Below are 20166 nucleotides of genomic sequence, written 5' to 3'. Positions count from 1 at the left end.
TATATATATTATAATCTGTGTACACAAATATGTATGAACCAATAATACATACAATAGCCAAATAATACATACAAATTGACTTGCTTCATGTGCCACTTTGACCAAATACTCTCCTAGTTTTAGATAGCATTGGAAAGGGTTAGCACGTCTTTCAGCATTTCATTGCTTGTTTGAAAGATTTCCTCTCATTCTCTGTCCTGGTGACCAATAGTGTCAGGCATGATCTAAAATGTTTTAGTTGCCACCGGATCTGGAATTGGGAAATTTATCAAGGATGCAAGTTTGAGTAACAAGATCACAGCTTTCTCTCACTTTTGGGGGACTTTATATTGTGTCTCTAAAAACAAAAAGTAAAATCTGTCCAATGGGCACTATAACAGCAAACAAAAACCCGACCGATGTTCTTTGACGATAGCGAGTGGTGTTCTAGATTTCAAATATAATTTAACAGAATGAACTCATAAGGGACACATACATTTCCTTCCAATAGTCAGACGTGCCCTTGTAGGACAATGCAACGTGTGCATCAATAAAAGGTACAACTTGCTGAAAATATCTTTGCAAATGTTATTTTAGAAAGTGCTGAGTGAACTGAACCAATGCCTTTATGTAATATGTCTAAAAATATGTAAAAGCCTAATAATATGCATTACAAAAAAGAAGATATTTAGTAATAACTCAGCTAGTGGTCTTTTGTTGGCTGTAATACGTTTGGCTTTCACCTGCGTTTTGCTGGGGAGAATAAACCAGCTGGAAGTAGTGCAAGCAAATGATTTTTGAACTCCTACAGGTTGACAAGCTCCTATAGTAGTCAGTGGTGATCTTCTTGGACAATGCAACTTAATTATTATTGTTAGTGTGCAACTTTTTGGAAATGTCTCTGACAGCAGACCACAAGGAGTTTAAAAGCAGAATACTGTACATACACCACTGTCAATATTGTGGAGGGTCCTAGTTAGTGGTGGACATAGCCAACAGTGGGCCCCTGTGAGGAAATTACATTGGTGGCCCCACTGCTGAACTTGACCTCTGTGTGGGGCCCCTTTTGGCTGTGGAGTGTCTCGGGCACTTGGGCAGCAAACCCTTTGCACCTCTCTATGGGCCTGATTTATTAAAGTTCTCCAAGGCTGGAGCGGATACACTTTTGTCAGTAAAGCTGGGTGAGCCAGCAAACCTGGAATGGATTTCTTTAAAGTAATTTGCTAGCAATTGTTTTGAAACCTCAACCAGATCCTTTCCAGGTTTTCTATATCACCCAGCTTCACTGTTGAAGTGTATCCTCTCCAGCCTTGGAGAGCTTTAATAAATCAGACCCTATGTCCGCCCCTGGTTCTAGCACTTAATCAAAGGAACAAATCCTCTAGGGAGATACTTGTTTATAGCCCCCTGTGCCATTGTGCGGAGGTGAAGGCTGACAATATATCATTAAATGAAGTGTAATTAGGACCCAGCATCAGTCATGTTAATTATTAACTCCCCTTAACTCCTTCATAATTGAAATATTTTTTAAATGCTTGACAACACCTAAAGTTAGTGTCTCAAGTTTTTTCCCCCATGGCCCTCATTGCCCTAACACTCAACACACCGCAGTTAATAAAAACAAATCTGAATGCAATGGAAGCTGTACATCATCCTTGTTCTGCTGAATGTGTCTCAACATGACGCCATAATAACTAAAGATAACCTGTCCTGACAAAAATATGGGGGCTGCAGTTTCCAACGCCTCCTTAACTACATACTCAATAATTTTTAAGTCATTGACCAGGAGTTCTGACTTAACTAGCCTCATACTTGTAAATCAGCAATTAGTAACTATCAGGATTTATCTTTATGAATGTATCTCTGTACAGATTTCTTTTAAACATGCTGAACAAAAACAAAAGTAAACTAAATAAAGCAATTCCAGGGATTTTTCTAAGACAATAAGCAAATATTGACTACATTGAAAATATATATACATACACAAATAGAAGCCCAAAACATGGCCACTGACCAATGACTTACCCATCCTTCAAAAGAGTCCGAGGGTCCACAGTTTCTAAGAAGTTCCTGGAAGCTGAGGTTGCAATTGGCCACAAAGTCATCATACCCTATAGAGGTATCATGGAACACAGCCAGTTCCATCTTACCACCCTCACTTATAGTGACACAGAACTCTTCATTATAGGTAGGCTTGTTAGTCCTATGCTTGACGGTGGTCTTCCCAATGGTGCACTCATCCACATTGATGGTGATGTAGGGGTCCAGCAGGGATGAGCCCTTTTTGAATACAGAATGTCTCAGGGACCATCTGGTGGGCTGCAAACCCACTGCCTCCCCTATCTTCAGCTTCAGATTTCCATTGAACCTCATGGTCCCAGCCATATACCTGGTGGAGTCTTGTGTGGTGGCCAGGAGAAGAATTAGCTTAGTTCCTTGAAGCTTTCAGGATTTTGCAGCAAACTTAGTAAGGTATCCTGTCCATTCCTGGCCCCTTCACAAGTCCAGCTACCCCTTTGCAGGTGCTATAGCAAAACTGCATGCAGTGTCTGCACCAGGTCATCCACAGCAGCTCTTTCCCACAGGCTGGGCATGCAGCAAGAAAGTTTCTGTCACCCCTCCCTGGGCTGGCACTGGAATAAGGAGTGGGTGCAGTCCTCCTTCGTCTCCTAATAATCAAAGCAGCCACCCAGCCAGGGTACAGAGCTCTGTTGCAGAGATCTGCCCAGTGCAGTCTGATCAGAGTCCTCTGCTGCTGTGAGCTCAACCAGGAAGCCTTCTATGTGCAGACTGAGGACAACACCGCCCCTAGCGCCCGCTCTGCGCAACGCAGCCAGTGTCAAAGTTTCCTACTGATGTGTTTATTACAAAGTGTCAAAATAAAAATCTACATTGTATACAAACACAGATCTGTTTATCAAACTTTAAAACCAAAACAAATCCATTTAGTTTTTTCTTATTATGCAATATAAAAAATAAAATAAAAAAGGGATTCAGAGCTAGATAGCTTCTGTTGCATAAAATAGTGCAATAGAAACAGCAATAGAAATACAAAAGGCTCTATTTATAAAACAGGGAATCAGACATTCTCTCACACATTCCCTGTTTGGAATTAATTACTGCAACTGAAACAGGAGGATATGAAAGATTCATACGAGGGAATGTCTGGTTCCTTTTTTTTTATTATACCAAAAGAGAATAAATACTAAGTATTATATGTACAAGTAGGTAAGATTATACAATATAATAAGTATATAAGTAAGTATATATAAAAGTAATATAATACTAAGTACTAAAATTTAGCAGAGTGACCAAAATCATTATCCTATTTCACATAGCTATACCCTGTTTCCCTGAAAATACAACAATGTGTATTATTTTTTGCTCCAAAAAATGCGGTAGGGTTTATTTTCAGAGGATGTCTTATTTTTTCACAAACAATTGACATTTATTCTTGAACAAAAAAAAACCCAACATTTATTCAAAGACAGTCATGTCTAGTGTTGGTCGAATATCTCATTATTTGATTCGACAGCTATTGGCTCATTGTATTGCACATTAGAAAAAACCCATGCCCAATTGGTAATGCTAACTGATGTGGTGGATTTACCAAAAAATGTTTCAATATTTATGAAAGTCTTTAGGTATCTCACAACCTGCACCCCAAATTCATTTTTTGTTTCTAATACCCTGTTTTCCCGAAAAAAAGGACCTCCCCTGAAAATTATCCCTAGCATGATTTTTCCAAATTTTTGAGTATTTTTAAATATAAACCCTACCCAGAAAATAAGCTACAATATATATATTTACATGGACAAGAGGTGATCATTTAGGGAAAGCGCTATTGCTAGACATGAGAAATTCATTAAAGAAACTTAAAAATAATGCTTGTGTGTTTTCTGGTTTATAGACATGTTTGGGGCAGGATGATGAGATGAGACCCTTCAGCTGAAACTAATGTGCAATAGACATGTGCATGAAAATTCACACACAGGAGTGGATAAAATGACACCCAAATGTTAGAAAAAGAAGAGTTCATGTAATACAATTGAAAGAGTTTCTCAAGCAGGGTTCCTCCAGAGGTTGCTAGGAGTTCCATGAGCAAGTTGTGCTTTTCATGTCATTTACCATTGACACCGATGATCTTTTTGGCTGTAAGAATGACATTCCTCCCACTGACCAGCATGCTAATGCATTGTAAACTGTAGATATAGTAATTATAGCATGGCTTCCTCCAGACCAGGGGGGTCAAACTCAAATGCACAGAGAGCAAAAATTAAAAACTTAGACAAAGTGACAAAGTTTGCTTCACATTCAATCTGGAACAAGCCTATATTAAAGAAAGAGGCATAAGAATTTTTTTTCAACTTTATTTAAGAAAAAAATCTAATGTCTCTTTCTCTATTTGTAGCCTTCCGAGTTCAATTTCAATGGTAACCTTTTTGCACAGGCTAACAAAAATAATAACAATTTTCTTCGATGAAAATCCAACCATTCAAGTCCATGCCTTGGAGTAGCAAGGAAAAGTACAGCAGAGGGGGAGTGCTGGAAATGCCAGACGCAGCCAATGCGGGGCTAAATTTTACGAGTGGCCCGCCGCTGAAACTCCCTCTTCATTGAAATAATGCTGCTACTAAAATTCCCGGCATTATTTGCGTCTATAAAACAGTCCATTGAGGGGCCACGCATAGGCAGAGAGCCCGCTGGTCTATAGACACGAGTAATGGTGGGAATTGCAGTTCATATTTAGAATTTTTTGGGGGGCCAAAAAAAAGGACGTTGGGGGACATAGTTTGACACCCCTGCTCCAGACCTTATTTCAAGGGTTCCCCCAATAAGGTTGAGATTGCCTGTAACACTAAACCAGCCTTTGTTAGACATACAGGTTTCCAGGATCGTAGGGATATAGCGTTGGGAGATCCCCAAGCAATGTTCTTGGTGGGGGACTCCAGCGGTGGAGAGTGGTGCCCTACCTTAAGACCTTTTGTCATACCTCCTGGCATGTAAGCACAATATAAGACATCATTGTATGGTATTTTGCTTGTTAATGTAATGTGTTGAAATGACCCCTTAGGGAGTTCACATAAGAAAGGCATTACCTTGAGAAGAAAGCAGCGTTATACATACATTTTGGCCCATTTTGTGCTGATCTCATTGCACATTTCCATACATGTGGCATAAAATGTCCCCTGTGGATCTTCCTACCAATACTGACATTACTATTGAGTCTTCAAGTGACTAGGGGTCATCAGAAAGGACCACAAGGGTCCAGCGGGAAAAATGCCCAGGAAGTCAAGTTGGATTTTCAGTAGAATCATTGTTACACATCAAAGAGGTTTGGAATAACAGTTTTTTGTTTGTTTTTTTATAGGGAGAAGCCAATTTTTTTATCCTTCAATGGGTATCACTTGAAGGCATTTAATTGCCTTCAGAAGGGCTTCCAAAACACCAAAAACTAGACTTGCCCCATCACAACACACAGATGGTTATTGAGCAATGTGATGTGGTGCCCATGTATGTGCTTTGGATTGCTTTTATCTATTGTTTGTAAATGCAACACAAGTGTGAAGCCAACTTTTAGAAACGTTAGGGAAAATTCCCCAAGACCCCAGATCCCCCAGAATTAGCCAACATTTTAAGTGAACAAAACATAGGCCATTGTTTTCTCCAACAAGTGCACCAGGAAACATGTTTCCAAGCCATATTGTGCACTGCAAAGCATAAGCATTGATCATTGTATTGGAGTGTCCCTGAAAATAAAAGGCAGCACAATGAACAAGCATTACAGTGTGTTAAACCTGTTCCCATCTCACAGGTGTGAATGAAACCAACCCTTTCAATGCAATGCATTGTAGATGTCTTTCGGGTATGTTTCATCAGTGTTACAGGCATTTTACATACAATACCTTCATCAAAGATTCCACAAACAAGACTTTCCTTAACCCTATTAATTAAAATACAGAGGTGTGATTTCAAGCTGAGGTTGCTTCCAGGAAAACCCAACTTCCATAGGAATCAATAACAAATGTGTATACATATCACATTGAAAATGCAGGGACAAAGATGCAGCTAAACATTTCTCACCCTAATATCTGTAGCCCTAATACTGAAACTGCAAGTGATCAATGGGAAACCTGCTTTTGTGACATTTGTCTTTGGTTGAGATTTTCCTGATTGACTTCTACACAGGAAAGCAAATTCCCAAAAGAATACAGCATAACATAAAAATAATAAATAAAAAATGATACTCCATCCTGAATTCTCTGCATCAAATAACTTGACCAAACATTGGCAATTAAAGGAACGGATTATAACTATGGAGCAAATTTTCAATAAATCTATTTTACTATAATGATTCTATTTCACAGGTTTAGCTTTGTTTAGCCATAGCCTGAGGTTCATTAACATGCAAGATTCCTTGCATCCTTTGGGGCATGGAGCTTTCCTGTGGGGTATGGAGACCAATTCACAGAATAGCCACAACTTGAAAAAAAATATTTTTTTTACAATGCAGACCACCACAAAACAGATTAAATGTGTTGCAAAGGTAATCAATGCAGCACAGTGCGATGGGTTGCCCATTACAATACATGCATTTTACTGCAAACAAGCCCTTTAGTGCAGTAAATTAAATAAAGCTTTTACATCTTCCATATGAAATGTTTATCAGCCCAGCAATGCAGATTATATATGGATAAAATGTTAAAGGAAAATATTGCTAGTGTTAGTCATTGGCACATTACCTGGCCAACACCAATGTTGGCAGCTTCCCATGTCACCTGACTGCTTACAGGACAATTAATTGCCATTACCAGACTGCTGATTCAACTTTACTTCAGGAAATACAAAATCCATCTTCCTGACTGCACAAAATACATAAGGGGTGCAAATCACAAAACTGGCAGAACAGAATTACAATGCTTTTAGCAAGCAAAACACATTTGTATTTTACCTGTTAAACAGTGAATATATTTAAGCCACGGTGCCTATAGGAACCATTACTTAGATTGGGACTGACATGTAGTGCTCTCATATTAAATGTGCATTTAAAGGCAGACAAAGGTTTTGGAAAAAGTAGAAGGGGTGGTCCCAATGCCGAGTTATTATTCCACTGGGGAGAGTTACCCCTTTGGCTACGTACACACATGCAACGGTTCTCATCCGACAAACAGCTGAGGGCCGATATCAGATGAGAATCTGGCGCGTGTACAGCGCTCATCGTCCAAACGACTGTCCTGGCGGATCCACAGACTACGAACGATCTTAATGGAAGTGAAAGAGGAGAGAGCGGAGAGGGGTGACACTCCATCGTTCTCCCCCTTCCCTCTCCATTGAACAGAATATATGTACAGCACTTGTTCATACATCGTGCAGTCGTTGGAAAAGATTGTGAAAGATCCTTTCCAACGACAATTGCCCGTTTGTACGTAGCCTTTTACTTCCTCTGGTGACAATTGCTACCAAGACAGCAATCCAGCCTTTCTTGGCCTTTTTAATATGAGGAACCCTTGAAATAAACTTCAGGTCTCTGGTAACCCCTGCTATATCTACAGCTCATTAGCATGGTGGTCAGTAGGAAGAATGCCTACATTGGTGGTGAGAGGGAAGAATTGAAAGATCACAGTTACAGATCACTGTGTCAAATATACTGACCTGAGAGTCACAAATTACTTAAGGAACCCTTGGAGAACTCTGGAGGTACCCTAAAGTTCCACAGAACCTTGGTTGAGATACGCTGATGTAGACCAATAGGCAATGAGAAATCCTTTAATAAACACACCTGTCCTGTGGACAACTCTTTGGAGAGATTTCATCTCATTTTCTTTTGGGTCTTTAGGACCAGAAGTGAAATCTTTGTAGTAAAAAAAATACCGAATAGAAATTTAAACCTTTACTGCTCTATAGGAAACCATGAAAAACAAAAATTCTAGAATGCTTACTGAAAAGCAAAACCATAAAAGAAAAGGCAGAATGATTAGAAATTAGTCGATCATTTTCCAGAAGTCAGGGCTGGATCACAATCTACAATTACAGAATATTTTTCTCTCTTCACCAGTTGACCCATTTCATGATGAATGATTGAAATCGGCGGACTTCAGAGAACATCTGTTCATCATCATCAATCATTTTAGTTTTCATAAAATATCAGTGGCAGGGTAAGAGGAACCAGTTAATTTCAGCAAATCTCAAGGGGATGCCCGTCTAATTCACCAGTTGTTTGCATAGAAAGTGGAGTCACCATAAAGAGGAACCAAGAAGGCAAATACCGATACGCTTAGTTCCTGTAGGAAAATTAACGTGTGAACACACCTGTCATGTACAACAGGGATTATGTAAGAAAGTAGTGCAAGGGTGATGATGAGGAACTCTTGAATATGCAAAGATTTACTGGTAATAATCAACGACATCTTTTATTACAACATAAGGAGGCAGAATCTCAGTCGTATTTTGGTGATATCTGGATCATCATTGCAGAGGCCTCTCTAAAAACAGCAGATCTTGAGGCATGTTCCAATTGTACAATAGTTAGTGCTTAACAAAAGAGGGCAACCAGTAAACCAGTACAATACTGGAGTGTAATAAACATATAGAGGTAGTCCCCCAGTTACATTTGGGATATGGACTGTAGGTTTGTTCTTAAGTTGAATTTGTATGCAAGTTGGAACAGGTACATTATTTTAATAAATGCAATTAGGACGGATGTTTGTCTCAACATATTACTAGGCAGCGTGTTGTCAGTTACTGTATCAAATTCTCACTGTAAGTTATTTACAAATAAAGCAAAAAAAAAAACTTTATAGAGCCGAGACATTCATTATTTTCTGGAGCAAGCTGTACTTTGATATGCAAAAAGAAACAACTGCAGAGTTTGTGTTGGTCATTAGAGAGTTACAAATTGTTACAGATCAACTCAGCTCCTAAGATCACCCACAACCTCAGCTGGGTTTAGCAAAAGATTTCTTCTGCAGGTCATACAAACCGCCCCCCCAAGCCTCCATCCTGCACACGAGGGAGCAGGGAAGCCCTGTTCGTATCTAGGAGTTGTCTGTATGTCAGATGTCCTTAACTCGGGACTACCTGTATGATCTTTTTGACTGCCCCACTCGTTACACTGTGTTATACATTTTGGCTGCTTCACTGTTGTGGATGACATCCTATATACAACAATCTCTATACCACTTGAATTGCATACACTTCTGCCCAATAACAGCCAGCCAATAGGAAATTGGGAATAAGATATGCCTTTTAAGACAGGCAGCCCAAGGCCTGAAGGGTAAATGGTTGCCTCTGGCATCAAAAAGTCCAAAGCCACCACCGAATACAGATGATCAATTATTATTAGCATGGGAACATTGTTATATATTTTCTAGAGTTGAGGAGTAGGTACAATACGGTGCATGCCCAATCTACACTTAAACTAAACCAATAGCGATGGTATTCTGTGAAATTCCTAATCTTCTTCTAAAACTTCTGCCTAACTAACCAATGAAGTTCACCCTTCCATTTTCATCAGTCTTTGCAGCATGGCCTCACCTACATCACTGCAATGTAATAACTCCATGTGTCCCCCACATCACTTTGCAAATACTGTTGCCTTTTCCTCCTTCAAGGTGGCCAAATGTGCCCAAGATCTTTCCAAATGCTAACTATACCTCTGGGTGCTACGGTAGTACATTTCCACAGTTAATTAAATTATACATATAAAATAAGCAAAAAAAGTAAAAACTATTTTGTATGCAATGTTTTAGTTACTCTGGAGCACCATCACCTTGCTTCACATGACAGATTTGCCTATATAAAGCTGAATATATTATAATAAACAAAACTGTCACTATAAAAATTCAATTAAAATGACATGTTTACCCAACTACAGGGACTACAAAAAGAAAACAAAAATCTCTTTTTTTTTTTTTTTTTGAACACTCCATGAGCTAAATCTGTACTAGATTGACCTATAAATCTTCAGAAAAGCCCACAGGTTCAGCTGAGGATATCTTTCATTTTTTCTATTTTACAGCTGAGGTTTCAGGTTGTGCATAGGATCAGTTAAGCTTCACCCCTTGGTGAGTTTGCCTAAAGTTCCACCATCTGTTTTTTTTTTTTTGTCACAAACTTCAAAGCAGTTGGCACTTAAACATTGGCTCTTTGGTAAAGTACATAACAGGCAGCATTATTATTAAACAGTATTTATATAGTGCTAACATATTACGGAGCGCTGTACATTAAATAGAAGTTGCAAATGAGAGAGAGATACAGACAGTGACAAAGGAGGAAGAGAGGACCCTGCCCCGAAGAGCTTACAATCAAGGAGGTGGGGAAGCACACAATAGGAGGGGAGATATGGAATAGTGGGAAGTAATGAGGGTTTAGGAGACAGAAGAAGATGGGTAGGCAAGTTTGAAAAGATGATTTTTGAGGGCTCTTTTAAAAGGAGCAGAAAATAGGAGCAAGCTGAATACGATGAGGAAGACCATTCCAGAGAGTCGGGGCAGCTCTACAAAAGTCTCAGAGCCATGCGTGTGATGTGGTTAAGAGGTTTTACCTGGTCAGAAAGGTAAGTGGGACAAGAACTGTTGAAGGCAAAGCATAGGAGCTTGAATTTAATTCAAGGTGAAAATGGAAGCCAATGAAGAGAACTACCAAGAGATGCACCAGAAGAGGAGCGGTGGGAAGGATGGATGAGTCTGGCTGCACTATTCATAATAGATTGTAGAGGAGAGAGTTGGGCATTCTAATGGAGTGCTGGTTGGCAGATCATATAATAAATTGAATTTTTCAGAAATGAGTATTATTAGTATTACACAGTATTTATATAGCGCCATCATTTTACTCAGCGCAGTATAAAGTCCATAGTCATGTCACTAGCTGTCCCTCAAAGGAGCTCACAATCTAATGTCCCTACCTCAGTCATATGTCATTATACAGTCTAAGGTCAATTTTGTGGAGAAACCAATTACCGTAACTGCATGTTTTTGGGATGTGGGAGAAAACCAGAGTACCCGGAGGAAACACACACACAAACATAGTGTCCCGGTTGAGATTCAAACCTGGGACCCAGAGCTGCAAAGGCCGGAGTGCTACCTTCTGAGCCACCATGCTGCCCCCAAAACTTGGGAGATTCACCCATCACTACTGTCAATGGTTTCTTTATCTGTATCAGTGTGGTTCAGATATTACTAATAGATGCAGTATAACAATATTTCTACATTGTCATTTGTTGTAAAAATAACATTCAAACTTTTTACTTTTTTTGTGAAGTGTGGCTCTGTACATTGTAAGGACATAAAGCTGCGTACACACTTCCAATTTTTATCGTTGGAAATGAACGACAAACGACCGATTGGCCAAAAATCGTTCGTAAAAAAAGTAACCGACGCCGCCGACGAACGAGGATAGTAGTTGGAAATGAACGACCGGACCGGCGGATCGGATTGGACGGCGATCGTTGACCATCTATCGTGTGTACGGTAGTTCAGTGATCGTCCATGGTCTGAGCATGCGCGGTGAACGAACCACTCACTTCCTGTGGTGCACGTCACTTCCTGTATCGTTCAAACGATCGCATCTATCGTGTGTACAATATCTTTGAACGATCGTGTCGTTATCTGTAGGTACAGGATCGGTGCCATACGATCGTTCGCAGATATCGTGCAGGATCGTTCGTCGTTCGTTTACCAACGATAAAAATTGGAAGTTTGTACGTAGCTTAAAAGCCAGCAGAAGGAACCATTGGGCACAAATGGAATAGATTTCCTAACATCATTTGTAATTGGCAAATGTTTTGAATCTTAGACCAAATCCATATCAAGTTTCCTGGAACACCCAGGTTTGCCTGTGACAGTCTACCTTATTAAATCAGTCCCAATGTGAGCAGGTACCTGCTGCAGATAGTGAAAAGAACTGAGGGAGCATTTTAAACTGTCTGTATTTTCAATTGATTAGATGATCAATTAGACCAAAACATTACATCAATAAAAAAAGGACTTTTTATTGATCCCCTTTAATTGATATGTGGGTAGAATGGCAACTAAAAAAATTGATCAGGCATTTCCTTTGTTCTTTAAAAGATCAGTTATTGAACAACTGAATAGTACATCAATTTAATGTAGTTGATCAGAAATGATTGATTTATATATTGATTGTATTACTTATTACATCTGCCATTCAGAGGATATTGCATAGTGTATTCCTATTATAACATGATAAATATTCCTTTGCCCTGCAAAAAATAATCACTATGATCTGTCTTTATAGTGATCAAAGCTGGAATCTAGTTAGTAAGACTTGCAATTACTTCTGTGACAGGTCACATAAATTTAGGATATTGGTTGCATGCCTGGCTCATTAATAACAACCGCAAATCAAGCTGTTCATTTTAAATAGCATAGACATGAAGCAGATAACATGGGGATGGGACTTTAGGTAAAACAAAAATATTGATTAAAATGATTATTCACCAAACATTACTTAAAAGATCCCCATGTATTATACTTTTTAAATTGGTTCCAATACCTGCCATTGGTATGTGTATGTAGTTCTTGTATATTGCCTCTCCTGCCCTGTATGTGATAGGTGTACCGGAGCCATATGCTCATATTACAAAGGCTTTACATAGTTAAGACGTAATCCAAGCACTCTGATCTATGGCTTTACTACCCCATCCCTTACTTCTCCATAAAATGATTCAATTATATTTTATTCTACTGTAATTATTTGAAATGCCATGATAATACCAGCCCAGAATATTTTCACTGGAATTACACCTTTATAAATTTCCAGTGGATGAGCTGCCAAAGTTTTGAGGAGTTTTGTGAAAGTCATAACTGGGCTTTGTCAGGTCAATACATTTTCTCTCGAGATTGATGAAATGTTGATGTTCATCTGATTGTTCAGTCCTATTTTTGGCTAATGTCTGTCATTATGAGAAATCGTTCTCTCTATTCCCGTTCTTTCTGTTCTTCTTAATGTGTGCACATGCATGTGGACCGAATGAGTGTCATTTCAAAGGTAAACTCCACTTATAACAAAAGTCATTACTAAAGTTATACACAGCCCAGCCAAAAAATGAACACTTTATTATTTCATTGGAATGCCTTTAGCTTTGATTACACCACACATTCTCCATGGTATCGATGTGGTTCATGCAACGTCACAACATTTATTTCTAACCAGAGCTGAAATTATTTTTTACCAAGATCTTGTATTAAGAAATGGCGAAGTGGAAAGAACAGGGTTTGAGGCTCAGACATTCAGTGCCAATAATTATGTATTTATACATAGTTGATTTAAACATAATTACAGTGTACAATTAGTTGTTGTATTTCTATCCCTGGTCCTGTTAGTATTTACATAAATGGGATACGACACGTTTCACCAAAATCTGGCTTCCTCAGGGGTTTAGTTGTAGAGAGAGTTTTATTGTCTATTGGTGATTTAGAAAAAATATATAATATATACATTTAAAACATTGTCACAAATACATCCTCAAGTATAAGACATTGCTAATTAGTACTAGTAAATAGTATTCCAGAGGCAATGTATGGTATTTGAATACATAACATGAAAAACAAATATACTCTATATCAAAAGATCTTGTATTGAAGATGGGAAAGTTAAACTGCTGTGTAAAGTCTTCTCCAGCTCATCCTAATAGATTCTCTATGATGTTAAGGTCTATAACAGGCATGTCCAAAGTCCGGCCCAGGGGCCAATTGCGGCCCGTGTTCAGATTTCCACCGGACTGCAGCTTCTTTCATAAAATCAATAATATGAGGCCTGCCAGCACTGTTGACTACAAAAAAGCTATTTTGTGTTTCATTAGAGTTGATCAACCACCTTACAATTATCGGCCCGCTACTCGGCTGGCATAATCGGCAATACGGGAGTCCTCATGTGTGCTACATCATTACAGTAGGCGTGTGCTGTGCGGGATCTGCATGGACCACCCCTACTGATTTCAAGAACGTGCTCTGCACGGAGCTTGCACCGACATCCGACTCTGTCCACAGGAAATCCCTCACATCACCCTGGTAAGTGGTCAGCCCGTACACATTTTCACCGCACCAAATCTGGCCCTTTTTGCAAAAAGTTTGGACATCCCTGGTCTGGACAATTCATATGTGAATATGATAACTCATGCTCCCTGAACCACTCTTTCCGGATTGAGCTCGATGAATCCTGGCATTGTAGTTTTGGAATATGACTGTGCCATCAGGGAGGAAAAAATCTTTTGAAAAACCTGACATTCATTTTATTCAGATGGTCAGCTGACCTCATTTGTCAGGCACATAATGTTACAGAACCTAGACCAGACCAACTGAACCAACCTCAGATCATATAACTGTCGCCAACAGGCACCCCCAAATCGGGACAGTGCCCTCACAGGTTGGGGGATTTATTTTTCTTAGGTGGTGTATGCATTTCACATACTTGTTATTTAGGATGAGACAGAGCAATGCCTACCTAAACGTTAAACAAAAACAATATTTATTAAAGCTAACCAGTTCCTAGATGTGATAGCTGCATTCCCTTCTTTATACCAAAAACATTTTCAGCAAGTACAGAAAATACATTTTGCTCTTACAAGATATTTTTATATTCTAGCTCCTGTGAATTGCACTGAAAGCAAAGTAATCTCATCTAAAACAGACGTAGGGTGCCATACAAGGTGAATTGTGCCATGAATTTTGGTAAAGCACACACTACCACAATGTATTTTTGTAAAGCGGACCTTAAACTTATATATATATATATATATATAAATAAATAAAACATACAGGTAGTCCCCGACCTATGACATCCGGACAACTCCTAGATACAAACGGGCTTCCCTGCTCCCTTGTGTGAAGGACGAAAGCTTGATAGGGGCAAGGGGGGTGGTTTGGATGACTTGCAGAAGAAATCTTTTGCTAAACACAGTTGAGCAACATCTTGTAACCCTTTAATGACCATGACATACTCTGCAGTTGTTTCTTTTTGCATATCAAAGCACAGCTCGCTCCAGAACTTAATGAATGTCTAGGCTCTATAAAGTTTTTTTTTTTTTTGTCTGTTTGTGATTAACTCACAGTGAGGTCTTTATCCAGTAACTGACACCATGCTGTCTAATAATATGTTGAGACAAACATCTGTCCTAATTGCATTTATTAAAATAATGTACCTGTTCCGACTTACATACAAATTCAACTTAAGAACAAACCTACAGTCCATATCTCATATGTATATATTTATATATATATATTTTTTTTTTTTCCTTCAGCAATGTGTGAATGAAAAAGGTTTCAGCTATAATTAAACACACAGATGATGTTGTTTCCGAATTCATTCATCAGCTTTTCATAGATTTGCTGTAGGTTGAAGCTTTCCGATGACTCACTTTTATCACTTGGCACTTTTTTTTTAAACATATGTACAATTATAAGACGGATAAGTAAAGATTCAGGAAGAATTCAAGTGAATGTAAATAGATAATGAAGAAGGGATTGGCTTGGATCCTTGTCATTTCATTAATGATATTTTTAGTTATGGTTTATATCCTAGCTGATTTTTCTTTCACTTCCTGCCCCAGAGACACAGAAAAAGATTTCCTTTCTTATACTTATTTACTCATTTAATTGTTTACTCATTAGAAGATCTACTTTCACAAGTTTCTATTTCAGTCCAAAAGTATAACTATTCTCATTTAACTCTTTACCAAAGACATTAGCCACAAAGACCTATATGGAGACTGAATGGCAGGGACTCTATTACTTTCTTGTTTCTCAAAAAGTAGCCTTAAATACATTTTAATATTTTAGAAAAGAGGGATTGGTAAAATATATCTACCAATCAGATGTCAAACAAAACACTGAGATTTCTGGAAAAAAGAAGCAATCTAAGTGGTTTTAAGATTACAGGTTCACAGGTTTAAATGGCTTTAATGGGGTTACTGAAGCTCATGGGACTTATGCTGGACCAATTATTGCAGAAAAAAACATAATAAAATTACACTAACAAAAATACAAGATAAAGGCAAAATAATTACAAATACAGAAGAAGACATACTTCACACCTGTGTGGTCCAATGTGCTGCATTGTCCCATTTTAGGTTAAAGCGACACCAATGCACTACACAAATCATTTTTACCAAGGCAAAATAAAGATGTCATGGTAATGCACATTAAGACATGTATGTGTGAAGCCAGGCTTAATAAAAGAAAAAATAAGTACAACCCAAAACATCCCCAAATTTAGGAACAAGGTTAACCAAGCAAATTAACAAATTTGCTTTTCCTGCAAAACCAAGTTCACTAAAATCATTCTGCTTATACCAAGCAAAGATTTAAATGGTCACTTATCCATGTCATTATTCATCTATGTTTTAAAAAAAATAAAAAGTTAATTTAACAATTATGACTGCTACATTTAATACAAAAATTACCTGTCCATTTTTATGTGTGGCTGCTGTTATTTTATAAAAGTGTCTAAAGCTCCAAATGTAAGGTCCTTGCAGTATGACATGCTGGAGGTGATCTGTATATCCTGGAATCTCATATTCATCATGTGTGATTGGCTCTTCTCAGCCATCCCCTGCAATGGGAATATTTAGGGCAAGATACTCTGTAAGGCCCATGTCTACTAAAGGGTTCTACATAGAATTGGCCAGGTGTCTATAATGACTGCAGACCCCACCCAGAAATCAGAGTGAGGATTTAGTGAGACAGCAAATTCTTTGGAACAGACAAAGGTAAGAATTTATTAATTTCTGAAATCCATGCAATGTAAAGATGTAAGCAGAAGGGAAATGGTCTTACTATATCTACTACAGTTACACTTAAAACCTGCACAAAGATAAGTGTTTAAAGTGATTTCAGGTGGTGATCCCTGCAAGCTTTCATTCCCTTTGGTACATTAACCCCTTTGGAATTTCTCTGTCTTAGCATTTTGCTGCACAACTGAGAATCTGATATATGAACATTTTTGGGATTTTATCCCAATATAAAACACATTACCTGCTGAATGGGTCCAGAATATAATTTATTTTGGTCTAATATCCATTACTATACTCTGAATGATGCTGATCGTACACCTTCATTGCAGTCCACTGTGTTCCATGGTTCATATGCTATTCTTAGCACAATGGAGTCATGCTAACGTATATTTGTTTTATGTAACCGCTAGTATTAGACTATAAAACATCTTCTCATCAAAAGGCTGCAGGCCAGTTCAGAACCATGAATAAAAAAACATGTTGATTTAGGTTATTATTACACAGTATTTATATAGCGCCATCATATAACGCAGCGCTGTACAAGTCTATAGTCATGTCACTAGCTGTCTCTCAGAGGAGCTCACAATCTAATGTCCTTACCATAGTCATATGTCATTACCAAGTTAAATTTTGGGGGAAAGCCAATGACCATTTCAGGGAAAGTCAATTCCCTAGCAAGCCATTGCCATCATTGTTCATATAACCTTCTCCTTTCCAGGAGTGTCTGATTGCTCAATGTGTTTGCTGGTCCAGCTCCTCTGCCCCTTATTCCTATATGATCTGTAAAGAGAACCTATCACTGAGAGATTGTGAGCTGCCATTGCTGAACTCAGTTCTGCAGAATGCTTAATTTTTCCTAATCTAAAGCCAGCCCTGGGAGGGAAAGGAATATTATAGATCAAAGTTCTCCAATGCCAATACTCAAGAGCCAGGATCTGCACATCTATGGTTTGTCTCTAGCAGACAGCAGAAGTTGTGCTTTACAAAGAGCTATGTTTATAAATGATTCCCCTGTCAATTCACTCTAGATTCCTTCATCATTTTCATTTACCTCCTAGATTGTAAGCTCTTCTGGGCAGGGTCCTCTCCTGCTCCTGTGTCACTCTTTATCTGTCTGTCATTTGTAACCCCTATTTAAAGTACAGCTCTGTTTTAATATGTTGGCGCTATAAAAGCTGGTAATAATAATTTATGCAGAGTGCATTTCCTATCGTGACAGCTGTGCACTTGAGAATAGTCACTTGGTGGCAGAAGGTGTTATTGTTTTATTAGGATCTGAAATGAAAAGTGTAGTGAGATTAAACCTGTTGGCAAATGACTTTGCCTTTATGACAATTCTAGACAATAGGGCCTGAAATTTAATTTTCAGTGATCCCACTGGGTGTCTACATGGGTATGTACACCTACAATATTGCAATGTATATATTTGAGCACTGTGTTACTATTTTTCTATAATGGCATTCCATAAGCACCTTACCAATGTATTACCATGCCTCTTCAACTTTTCTGTGTGTTGCACATATTGCTGTGATTTGGATTAAGGCAGTCCAGTCATTTTCAGCTTGTCCACTAGGTGTCGTATTTTATTTGCAACAAATGATAGTACCGGTAGGTTTTCTTGTAATGCAAAATGAACAGTGCTCCGCCTAGTGGATGTATTAGGAATCGCATCTAATTTGAAACCAAGCTGTGCATTTGCACATGTCTGCATATTACCTTTCATGTATTTGATACCATTTCTTAACTTTAAAAATGTAATACATTTTTTTTTAAATATTATATTCTTAAAGTACTCAGAATGATAAAACAACCACTTTGAACTAATTGCTATACAAATTATATGAAAAAAAATTACCAACAACAACCAATCACAATGCATCAAGCACTAGTGTAAAATTAGTAAAGTGCCTTCCCACTGATTGATATTGATTTCTGCACTTTGCACAGTTTATTAAATCAGGACTACATATCCCCTAGCAGCAGTGCAATCCTTTAGATTTCTCCTTAGAGGGTCCCCAGGCACTTTGTGTCTTTGTCTGGACCTTTGCACAAAATGAAAGGGGAATAAGAGACAACTGATCTGTTTATTTAAGAACTAGGTCACCATGCTTGTTTAAATTTGATTTATCATCTGCTGACTTGTACTACTTATTAAAAAAATGTTCAGATTGCTTATATTAAAAATGCATCTTCAAGCACCGCTCAGATCAGAATCTGGGCCGCCCAGTATAAATACAGAAGTGGATTCATGTGTTGGTTCTGTCTGAGAAACAACATGTTTGTTTCCATTGTGATTCTTGGCCGATCATCTTACAAATCCCTGCAGCACAGCGCTTCTAAAGCCGGATAGTTTATATTTGTGAAAGGTAATATTTCAAGCCTTTCATTACACTCAGCTGGAAATGCGCTTATTCCATTAAAGGGAAATTATAAACCGCAAATTATTTGTGCCATCAAAAAATACATTAAATCGCTAGTTAACCTAGAAGAACATTTCTTTAGGTGAAAGTCACCAATGCCAATCACAAATGTTCATTTATACAAATAGTAATGTGTTCCAGGCTGCACAGAAAACAAACTGCTATTAGGGATAAAGTGGATCTAATGCAAGAATAAGAAATGTCATTGTAGTTTACCAGTTGCATTTGTTTTCTTTTTCATTTGATGATCCAGTTGTTATACATTTGCTGTGTTAGGGTGACTACACGCATTCTGTTCTGTTTCCATAGAAGAACAGTGTTGTCACTGTGAGCATGTTCCCCGAACTCACAACCCTGGATCATTTGATTCTTACGTTTCTAATACAGATAGTCCCCGGGTTACATACAAAATAGGGACTGTAGGTTTGTTCTTAAGTTGAATTTGTATGTAAGTGGGAACAGGTATATTATTTTAATAAATGCAATTAGGACAGATGTTTGTCTCAACATATTATTAGGCAGCGTGGTGTCAGTTACCATATAAAATCCTCACTATGAGTTATTCACAAACAAAGCCAAAAAAAAAGCTTTATGACACCTAGACGTTCATTACCTTTTGGAGCAAGCTGTGCTTTGATATGCAAAAAGAAACAATTGCAGAGTTTGTCTTGGTCATTAAAAATTTACAAGAGGATGCAGATAGAGCTCAGCTGTGTTTAGCAAAATACCAGTTTGTTCTTATCTAGGAGTTGTCTGTATGTCGGATGTCCTTAACCCAGGGACTACCTGTATAGGGCAGGGGTCTGCAACCTGCGGCTCTTCAGCCTCCTTGTTGTGGCTCCCTTCGGCTGCCGCGGGGAGATCTCTGATGGGGGATCCCCTTCCTCCCAAGACACTGCGGAGGAGGGGGATTCCCTATCCGGTGTTCTAATGAAAAAAATCTACCAGTGAAATCTACCACGGGGCGTGTACAAATGGGTGTGTACAATGACATCCCCCTCCTTTGAACCCCAATTC

At 38.4% G+C, this 20166-nt stretch overlaps 1 protein-coding gene across 2 annotated transcripts in view; it reads right to left on the bottom strand.

The window, feature by feature from the left end:
- PRKCH (protein kinase C eta) overlaps positions 1–16542 on the bottom strand; it is a 122758-nt gene extending 106216 nt beyond the window's left edge. Inside the window, exon 1 of one of the 2 annotated variants that reach the window (XM_072427561.1) lies at positions 16400–16542. Coding sequence is in view for 1 of the 2 variants with exons in the window: in XM_072427560.1 (XP_072283661.1) it covers positions 2005–2364 (360 nt within the window). In the remaining variant the exon portion in view is untranslated. Of the gene's footprint in view, positions 1–2004; positions 2733–16399 lie in introns of those variants that run through there. The other variant, XM_072427560.1, reaches the window with a different exon arrangement.
- Between the last annotated feature and the right edge of the window lie 3624 nt (positions 16543–20166).

Source organism: Pyxicephalus adspersus, chromosome 12 (assembly GCF_032062135.1).
Source record: "Pyxicephalus adspersus chromosome 12, UCB_Pads_2.0, whole genome shotgun sequence".
NCBI classification, from domain to species: domain Eukaryota; kingdom Metazoa; phylum Chordata; class Amphibia; order Anura; family Pyxicephalidae; genus Pyxicephalus; species Pyxicephalus adspersus.
This window is presented reverse-complemented; position numbering and strand designations above follow the sequence as displayed.